This window comes from Kryptolebias marmoratus, linkage group LG5 (assembly GCF_001649575.2).
Source record: "Kryptolebias marmoratus isolate JLee-2015 linkage group LG5, ASM164957v2, whole genome shotgun sequence".
Taxonomy (NCBI): domain Eukaryota; kingdom Metazoa; phylum Chordata; class Actinopteri; order Cyprinodontiformes; family Rivulidae; genus Kryptolebias; species Kryptolebias marmoratus.
In genome coordinates this window covers 4,406,422-4,416,820 of record NC_051434.1, presented here as the reverse complement: position 1 = coordinate 4,416,820, position 10,399 = coordinate 4,406,422, and the positions used below count along the sequence as shown (strand labels likewise).

General features: G+C 39.0%; 2 protein-coding genes across 2 annotated transcripts; one reads left to right on the top strand and one right to left on the bottom strand.

Moving 5' to 3' along the window:
• The first annotated feature begins 611 nt into the window (after nt 1-611).
• LOC108251218 (E3 ubiquitin-protein ligase RING2-A) lies at nt 612-6,951 on the top strand. Its single transcript, XM_017441434.3, has 7 exons — nt 612-891; nt 2,485-2,569; nt 2,937-3,097; nt 3,277-3,492; nt 4,493-4,813; nt 5,070-5,325; nt 5,525-6,951. The coding sequence occupies exons 2-7, from the start codon at nt 2,492-2,494 to the stop codon at nt 5,711-5,713; spliced, it is 1,221 nt and encodes a 406-aa protein (XP_017296923.1). The 5' UTR covers nt 612-891; nt 2,485-2,491; the 3' UTR covers nt 5,714-6,951.
• A 133-nt stretch (nt 6,952-7,084) lies between these two features.
• Nucleotides 7,085-10,300, bottom strand: rps18 (ribosomal protein S18). Its single transcript, XM_017441435.3, has 6 exons — nt 10,229-10,300; nt 9,507-9,605; nt 9,302-9,388; nt 8,100-8,201; nt 7,876-7,967; nt 7,085-7,212 (listed from the first exon to the last, which is right to left on the bottom strand). Exons 1-6 carry the CDS (start codon nt 10,229-10,231, stop codon nt 7,137-7,139), a joined length of 459 nt encoding a protein of 152 aa, XP_017296924.1. The 5' UTR covers nt 10,232-10,300; the 3' UTR covers nt 7,085-7,136.
• Between the last annotated feature and the right edge of the window lie 99 nt (nt 10,301-10,399).

Sequence of the window (10,399 nt, the reverse complement as noted above, 5' to 3'; positions counted from 1 at the left end):
ATTTTATGTTGAGGAAAACAACTAAAAAAAGTATTTTGAAGGACTTCTTAGAATATATATTAAATGAGGAAACTGCCTATTTTAGGAGTATATCACATCTGTAAGTAAAATTTTTATTTAAATTTTAAGTACCTACTTATGAAAAAGTAGTGGTAATTGAGGTTCATGGAACAATATTTGTTATTTATATCAAACAAGGATAATCGGCTTTAAACAGATGAGGTCTTAGATTTCAGTTTTCTAAAACTTACAATAGAGCATTAAGTTTAATACACAGTCATTTTCTCTTTAATTCACCCCTTCATGTATGTGACCAAAATATCTCTCTTGTGAGGGAGGCACACAAAGACCCTAATGACCCTAATGCTTTGTTTTTAAACTTTTAAGATATGTAATTTTACTTACTTTGCCACTATCTGCTGCAAAATAGTCCAGCTAAACATATACATATAGGTCTAAAGTAATGCACAATGCGTATTTATTTTATAATTTAAACTTTTGTCTTTCTTTTTTAAGGTCAGTTTCTTCTGTGTATTTTCTTTTGCAATACATCAGCTGACCGCTAGGGGTCAGCGCCGGTTGGAACGAACGACCAGCTTACGGGGCTAAAGGCGAGAAGAAGACACTGAGAAAGATGGCAACAGCTAATGCTAACTAGCAGATGCTGTTTCAAAAAAAATGTTGCGTTCCTAATTATTTTGGTCTCCGTATTCTCCTAACAGGTCTCAGTCGAAGCTCATAAATCTCTCTCCTGATTCTGCAAAGACAGATGAGGGCAACAACCGTCGGTGTGGGTTTATAAAGAGGTTTAGGGAGTAGTTTGGATTTTTTTTTTCTTGAAGAAGGTTGTTTCTGTTTGTGTGTCCTCAGCTGTCAGTCAGTTCACATCAGGTGAGTCCTAACTTTGCTCCACAGTGCTTAAACACCCCCGGTTTTATATCTATAAAAAGTAAACTACTGTGGTTTCCGCCTTATTCGAATAAGATAAAAGTTTACAAACTTAATTCATGTTACATTTCGCGGTAAAGTCTCAGCTTTCGTTGCTGAAGTTAAATTGTTTCCTGTCTCCTAAATATGATCTAAAGAGCTTTTTTCTGTTGTCACCACGTTGTTAAATTACTCCTAAACAGCATCAGGCTGTAGATAATTCTCTTTATTTTGTTTAACCAGTTTACTAATTTTATATTCCACGTTTTTCAAACCAAATGAGGCTTTTGCTGATTCCAATCCAGGCTGCAGATTAATCATAAGATATCAATGAGAGACAAAGTTTTGTCCTTTTTTTAACCATTTCACAGTTTATATTAACATGAGTGAATTTTAATCCCTGATCTGGAGGCTTTTAGGAAGCTCCAAACTTGGAACTTTGATTATTACAGGCAGTATATTAAATATATATTTACAACATCTGAGTTAGATCGATGGAGTAAAAGGATAAATCATTTATGCATTCAGTTTGTAGTGAAGTTCTTGACTCTGCACCTCAGTCTGCCCAGCTGCGATGCTCCAGAAAGTGCTGAGACAAATATTTCTCATTCTTTTCCTACATTGTGTTGCATATTTTTACCTGTCATATCAATATGCCTTTGTTTATAGGTTGATATCAAACAACAATCCATCAGTCTGGCTCAGAGGTCTAACCTGGTTGTGCTAATCTATGCAGCATTTTAAATTTAGTATTAGTGGTTAAATGTAGCTCATTCTTTCTTGAGAATTACACAACACTGAAGAGTGTCATCTTCACAACCTTCATGTTTAAATACAAGATATTTTGTGAAGCTTTTCCAGAGATTTTCTACATCCTATTTTATCTTGATATGATATGAAGACACCCAGTCTTCCAGGTCAGATAATCCTATCACGTTCAGTCGAAGACAGCAGGACCAAGTTTTGCTTCTTATCTGAGGAGCGTTCTCAATTCTGTACTTAGAGATGCAGAGTTTCAAGCTTAAGCTCATAAACTTGTAACAAGCATGCATTAACTCTGACTTTATTTTTGCTCCAGTTCTAAACAATTATGATTTACTAAAGAGGCTTTTTTTTCCTCGCTGATAGGCTCCCTATCAGAGGTTATAATCTGATGATAGAGGTAGTTGTGCAGAGCTTCTCCTCAGTCAGACTCTAAATTTGTTGGAGTTGATATTTTAACAAGAGCCAACCTTGAATTAACAAGAAGTTTGGGTTTCCAGTCTCACTTATTTGTCTTCCCCCTGTGAGTCTGGTGTTCACAATGTGGATATTTTATATTCAATCTTAGAGGATCGTTTTTAGCATCAGAAATTGGTTCTTACTGACATTGCTAGGTTCAAATACAGCATTATAAAACATCTGTATGAATACTGGAATTACATTAGAATGCACTGAGTATAATTTCCTCATTTTTCTTACAGAAGGAATATGTGAAGACACTTAAAACTGGGTGTTTGTTAAACATATTATAACCTAGAGTAATAATCAGCGTTCTGTTGTTTTTCTCCTTCTCAGTGCAGCCATGGCAGCTCCAGTAAATGTGCAGACTCCCAGTAAGACGTGGGAGCTGAGTCTCTACGAGCTGCACAGGAGCCCACAGGTAAGTTTGAAGCAAAATCTCCTAAAAAATAATGACAAGCCTGAAGCGTTGTGACCAATGCATAAAGTCAGTTTTACTGCAGGTCTGAAATGAAAAACATGCAAAATAATTATGTTCTGGTCATACTGGTTGGACTATTTCAGAGTAGTTCAGGTTAAAATCAGGGTTAAAGGCTCTGGGACAGCAAGAACTGTGGTAAAAGCTGAAACCTGAGTAATTTACATTTATTGTCAAAGATTTTAAAATGGATAATAATGTATTATTGTTAGGAATGATGTTATTAAACCTGCTGTTAAAAGAAATAGCTGCTAACAAATAAAGCATTTTATTGTCACGTGTTTGATAATTTGGCCATTCTTGTGTCCAGGAGGCCATCGTGGACGGGACTGAGGTGGCGGTGTCTCCTCGCTCGCTGCACAGCGAGCTGATGTGTCCCATCTGTCTGGACATGCTGAAGAACACAATGACCACCAAAGAGTGTCTGCACCGCTTTTGTTCTGACTGCATCGTCACCGCGCTGCGATCCGGGTAAACGCACTGCAGCCGTCACTACTGTTAGTTGTCATTTAGGCTGCATGTATTTAATTCAGTCTTTGCTTGTTGAAGTTCCGTATGTAGAAAAATAACTTTATTACTATCAGATCTGCTGACGTATTTTTCTGTAATGATGCTGTGTTTAAAAGTGATTCTTCGCTGTGACCTCTCAGGAACAAGGAGTGCCCCACCTGCAGGAAGAAGTTGGTCTCCAGACGTTCGCTGCGCAGAGATTCAAACTTCGACGCGCTGATCTCTAAGATCTACCCGAGCCGTGACGAGTATGAGGCTCATCAGCGCAGCGTCCTGGAGCGGCTCAACAGGCTGCACAACAAGGAAGCACTGAGCTCCAGCATAGAGGAGGGGCTCCGCCAGCAGGCCCGTTACAGGTCTGAGAGGCGGTGTGTGTGTGTGTGTGTGTGTGTGTGTGTGTGTGTGTGTGTGTGTGTGTGTGTGTATCTTCAAACAGACAAAAAACAAAACAATATTACTGTACTGTGTATTCTGAAGTAACCATCCATTTTTCATCTTTGACTAATTAGCATAGTAAAACAAAGAGCCATTTGGGATGGATTTAGATATTATTAATACTGGCTTTAATAAATCCACTGAAGTTATGTACTGAGCTGCATTTAAAATCAAATCCAGAACCATTTACTTGTCTATTAAATCAAAACACCAAAAAACTACAAAATTACTTTCTTGTTTGAAAAGAAAAGATCTTTTTCTGAATTAACGGGTTAACCAGTGTAAGAACAGATCAACTCAAAGCCTCCCAGAAAGATAACTGAAATATCCCAGTTAGAATTACATTTTGTGATTTCAGTCACAGGGCAGGTTTAGGTTATTATTTGACCTAGTTTGAATAAATTATCTTTATTAAAAGTAGAGTAAGTATATGGTAGGATAAACACAAACATAACTCTAATATTCTAATAGCTAATAAAACTTTTAAGGCTCATAATTCTGCATGTTCTTTAGTATCAGTATCAGTGCAGTGTTTAATAAGAACCAAGATAAATGATATTATTGATAGAAACTGTCAGTTAAAATGAATTCATCTGAATGATGTGTTTTGTGTGTATGACCGAGTTATGACCGTTTCCCTGACAACCGTTTCTTGCTCAGAATTTCAGGGTATTTTTACATTTACATCAGCTCTCTGCTGCCCTCTTGTGGTTTGGTTTTGCCATAGTCATAACTTACTGAGTATTTTTCAGTCCATTGCAAACCTTCAAGATAATTGTATAGTAATATTAGAAGTAGAGAACATTCTGAGACCAAACATGCTTTTTATTAGTTACAGAAGCATGACTTAACATCATTATATAAATTTAAAAGAAAAAATCTAAAATCAGGCTCTTGTTCTTATGTGTTTACTCCCTTCAGGAACCACCGGGTGAAGAAACCCACTCAGGAGAGTGACAACACCACCTTCAGTGGTGGCGAGGATAATGGCGACTCCCGCTCACACCTGTCCCACGACTCGGCGCCATCAAACACACCCCACCCCAGCGGTCAGACCCCCCCTGAAGCCGGGCCGAGCCGCAAGCGGCAGCGAGGCTCCGACGACGGCTCGGGCCCCGAGGCGGACAGCGGGAGCCCGACTCCTCCTCTGAGACGTAACAAGGAGAGGCCGGCCTCGGAGATCGAGCTGGTGTTCAGACCCCACCCTCAGCTGGTCCACGCCCAGGACTACAACCAGACCAGGTAGGTCGCTTTTTGAAGGATGATTTTACCCAGGTCAGAGTTCAGCACCTGTTGATTTGGATACAGACTTGTTGGAGGTGCAGGTCTCAACATTCAAACAGATTGCCATACTTTGAGTCAAAACAGTAAAGCATAATTCCAAAAAACTGACACTGAAACTGACAGAGAAACAGACTTGAGATTTCAAAATGGATGGATGGAAGTTTCAGAAGTCCCAAACACAAATATGCATCTTCAAATATGTATTTTCACACAGATACGTGAAAACAACAGCCAATGCCACAGTGGACCACCTCTCTAAATATCTGGCGCTACGCATCGCTCTCGAGGACAGAAGGACGGAAGGAGAGGCAGAGGACAGGGGACGAGAGGAGGAAGGAGGGGGACAGAGAGGAGCAGAGGGAGGAGGTGAAACTGGAGAAACGTCGAGGAGCGGAGAGGGGACAACTCTGGGGAACATTAGCGAGAAACAATACACCATCTACATCACAACGAGGGGAGGACAGTTCTCAGTGAGTACCACTACTTTTAATATTCAGTATGGAAACAAAAATGGTTTAAGACTGAGTCTTGCATAAATAACTTAAAAATAATTAACAACCTGAATTAAATGGACATGAAAACAAAGTATAAACAGAGTTAGTTTTGGAACAGTTTGCTGTTTATTTACCTGACTCTGTTTACCTCCATCCACCCCATCCCTGCTCTCAGACCCTCAACGGTTCTCTGACTCTGGAGTTGGTCAACGAGAAATACTGGAAGGTCAGGAAGCCTCTGGAGCTCTACTACGCTCCCACCAAAGACCAGCAGCAGCCACAAGCAGCGCAGCCGCTGCCGCCGCAGTTGCCGGCACCACCGCCGCCGCCGCAGCAGAAGTCTCCTCCCCAGCAGGAGGGGTGAGGAAGGGCAACGGGCTGCTTTTCTCTCCATCTCACCTCAAATATTTATACCCACATTATCTCACCTGCAGCAAGATCAGGATCAGCTTCTGATTGTTAATAATGATAGCATTAAAAAGAACAGTTTGATTTCATTTGCGTGCTTTTATTTTGAAAATGAGACGTTTGACCTGGATGGAAGGAGGATTTGTCAAAGGGTGAGAAACAAACTTGGTAACAGCAGAAAAGAGGAAAGAACTGCTGGTAATTGAATGGTGGTATGCTTTATAAATAAATTTAAAAAAATCAGCAAATATTTGACTTGATTCCAACAGAAGGCTGTTTTCTGTGCTGCCTCGCCTACATGAGGTTCCTTCTCTGTTTTAGTTTAACTAACCTGCTAAGTCATGGTTTCTCCTTTTATATTAGCATCACTGATGACTAAATTCTTTGGTTTTATGGATTTTTGCATATTTATTTTTGGTTCAAATACATTTGTGATTATATCCCTTCATAGAAAAGTTTGAATTGTCTATCTGGTCAAATACAATGTCGATTTTTTTCTTACGTTTTGGTCTTCTGCTTTAAAACACATTTTTTTAATGCACCATTTTACATAAACTGTTATTGTCTACTCTGATTTTGCTGAATCAAATTGTGAATTCGTTACCGTTACGGGGAGCTGGGATTGAAGCTCAGGTTTATTTGGGGACAGCTTGTCACTACATGATGGACACTCATTTACTAATTTAAATTTGCAAACTTTACAAAAGCAGACCTCAGTTTAGCAACTAGAACTCCTGTTTTTCTGTAAATAAGCAGCTTATTCTTTGACACAGCGGAACCTTCCACTCAGTATCACAGCTTCTTTTAATAAAGATGTCAGTTGTGCAGTTTTTTTTCCCCCTCAGTTATATTTTGTATGTAGAGGATGATCATTATTTTCCTTGTAAAATAGTAATGTTTCAGGCCAAATTATTTTTTCCATTGACATCAGTTTAATTCATACTTTTCTTTCTTAGTTTGCATGAAATCTTTTCCCTTAAAATAAGCCATAAGCCTGATTAAAGGTTTAATCAGAGTTGATGAAGTTCAGCTCTCAGCTTATTCTGTTCTTTTGCACTTTATATTCCCTGCTGCCATCTTTTCCTACTTCCAGTATAGGGAATGTGTATAAGAATGCAATATTATTCCTTCTTTATAAAAATGTACTCTTCTATTAACAATCCAGAATAAACCAAATTTTGAAAATGCTGTTAAGTTGTTTTTTTTTTAAATTTGTATTCATTTCCTTTCATACACACCTGCCACTTGGATACTCTTAAACCTTCAGCTATTGAGAAAAAATCCAGAATCATTTCAACTAAAGAAAAGAAAAACACAGAACAAGTCATTTTTTGTGAACTGTGGTGTTTTATTGAAACATATGGGGGGGCTGGGGGGGTTTACTTCTTCTTGGACACACCGACAGTGCGACCACGACGACCGGTGGTCTTTGTGTGCTGACCGCGCACACGCAGACTGCAGGAGGGACAAACAAGAGAGAAACAAGATCAAGTTAGAACAGATTTATTGCAATCATTCTAACTCGAACATAACGATAAATTAGCTCCTGTATTTAAAGCCCTTCTGGACATCTTTATAAACAGGGCTGTATCCAGGTATTTATAAATGATTTTCCAGAAGGGGAGACTATCAAAGTAAAATGAGTAGTTTTGAATAAAAGTTTGATGTTAGATTCCCCCTCCTGAAATGAAATCCAAAGTTGTCATTTTTACATTTAGAAAGAGGACAGCTTAGGAAATGCTCTGCTTCCAGGACAGCAGTGTGTTAGTTCTATAATGAGCACAGAAATGACTTCATTTTGCGTGCATTGAGTAGAATTAATTTCTCAGATAAACTCATCAGCAATTCAAGTTTTTCCAGGACAGGCTCTCTGCACCATCTCCTCTGTTCACCTTTGTCTCTTTTTCTATGAAGCCTAAACAAGCCTTAAAAGCCCTGTAAAGGTTAATCTTTTGGCTGAAACAGTTTAATTTTAGCTGTCAGAGATACCAACATGCCAGATCTGTGTGACTAGGACAGTGCAGCTACAGGTAAACAAGAGGATCAAATAATGCAGAGCTGACGTTTGTCCTCTTATCTGGACAAACTGTCCAAGCTAAAGACTTCATCAGCTCTTACCCCCAGAAGTGTCTGAGACCACGGTGAGCCCTGATCTTCTTCAGCCTCTCCAGATCTTCTCTCAGCTTGTTATCCAGACCGTTGGCGAGGACCTGAATGAGGAAACCAACGATGAAATGTTAGTCGTCATTCAACAGGCCAGGCTTCGGAGTTTAAACAGTGTGGTTTAGGGTCCAAAATCACTGAAGCCTGGAAGATAACTTGACTAGTTTCTGCTCCCTTACCTGACTGTATTTGCCATCCTTAACATCCTTCTGCCTGTTGAGGAACCAGTCTGGGATTTTGTACTGGCGAGGGTTCTGCATGATGGTCACCACCCGCTCAACCTGAAAAATGTAACGAGTCAGTAAGATTTGATGCTTTGGCAGGAAACACTACAAAATCTAGTTTGTCAAGAGAAACAGCATATTTGCCAAAAAGGTGCTCATTTACATTTGCTTCTGAGTGTGAAACATTTAGCCCACCAACAACTATTAAACCTTTCACTCGGTTCATTTTGTCCTTTTCTAGAGCAGCCTTCGAGCTCAGACAAGCTGTTGATGGTCTTGTTGTTTTAGTTACTAAGCTCTGCTTAGAAGACTTCATCTTACAATCTTAGGATAAAAATTCTGCCACTTGAAATGATCTCAATCCTTGGGATTTTCAGCTCGACATCTCTTTTGTAATAAATTCTTAATAGTTAACAGCAAGAGAGAAGAGTTGCCTGGCAAACAACCCTGGGGATATTTTGTTAAGTTATGATATTAAGTTACATTAAGTTTTTTTGTTTGTTAGAGAGCTAAAAAAAACTTCATACATTGTTTAACATGACAATTGAGACAACAGAATTTTATGTTTTAAAGCACATTGTGCCCATAATTATCCCATTATAATCACTGGGAAACAGGTCCTTCAGGTCTTGTCAGCTCAGAGTTAATTTCACGTATAAAACAAAGAACCAGCTTTGTTGTCATTTGCAAGAAATCGATCTCACTTGTTACTTAGGTCAACTATATGCTACGCTGATCATGTTTGATAGTTGCAAACAGCAGCAGAAAGTGTTCTTAATTGTGATCACCCCACTTTCAGCACACAACAACACATTCTTGGCTCAAGAGCTACAAAACCAAAAATGGCTGTTCACTGCAGTTATGGCAGGTCACCCATTAAAGTTAAGCACCTAAGCAGTGCTGACGTAATCAGAAACAGCAACTTCATCTGTAAAGCAAAACTGTAAACAACCTGTTCCTGATGGTGAGGAAAATTAATCCCACATCAGTGAAGTCAAATCTCTGTCAAACAGTCACAGTGCCAGTACAGTTCACTTTACGTACTAACGTAATTCTATTATCTAATACTTCATTTCTGAGAAGAATTGATCAAAGAAATATTAGAGAAACAAAACATTGCTTTTTAGTTGTTATGGTGCAGCTTTCCTGGTCCTTACCTCCTCCTCAGTCAGCTCTCCAGCCCTCTTGTTGAGGTCAATGTCAGCCTTCCTCAGGACGACATGAGCGTAACGTCTGCCAACACCCTGTGAACCACACGGCACGGTTAACAAGGACACAAGCAGTACAAGCTTAAAATGAACCACCACCACTTATTAAGATCAAATCTGTCACAATCATTTGGCTGTATGTTATTGAATGTACCTTAATGGCAGTGATGGCGAAGGCAATCTTCCTCCTGCCATCAATGTTCGTGTTGAGAACACGAAGAATGTGCTGGAACTTCTCAGGGATGACTAGAGACTGTAAAAAATCAAAAAACAATCAGATCAGATGGAAAAACCATCAAGAATGCCCAAAAACTAAACCTAAGTTAGTATCTGCAGGAATGCATGTAGTACTGAACACTACATTACTTAATATACATACATCAAACTGAATTATTACACGAGTAGCTGAGCAGGAAACAGGCTGAGTCTGATTTTAAAAGATACTAAAGAAAATAGCCTTTTAGCTCTAGTTAATAAAAGAACTTAGGCTCTGTATGATTTAGCATAGTTAGCATGCGCCTGTAGCATTGAACAGACCGACAATGTCCAAGTGTAACCGAGCTAAATACTATTAAAATGCAGCAGCTTATCGGTGCTTTAAAATATCCAACTTATGTGTAATCATAAATAAGTAATAAACACAAAATAGTAAATGACATGAGTGTTGGCGGTATAAAGCTTCAGTCTCCACAGCTTACTAGCGTTGGAAACAAGTTAACATGTCAAAATCAATCCCTGTTACACCATTTTAACATATTTCGGTTCACATTAACCGGACACAATTTATAAAGTGGCTATAAACAACAAACAAACACGTATACAACAGGATGACTGTGGATTATAAAATTACTTCAGGTTAGGGTAAAGTGTACTCACCATCTTGGAAGTAGGTTCCGTGCAAAGAGGAAGCCGCTAGTTTCTCGCGAGACTTTGGGCCTGTTGGCAACGGAAGTTGGTCCTTCATTTTCAATGTGTCCGGGCGGAAATATTAAACTGGTTTAAAAACATGTAAAATAGATCGCTATGTTACATTACGTCACAAATTAT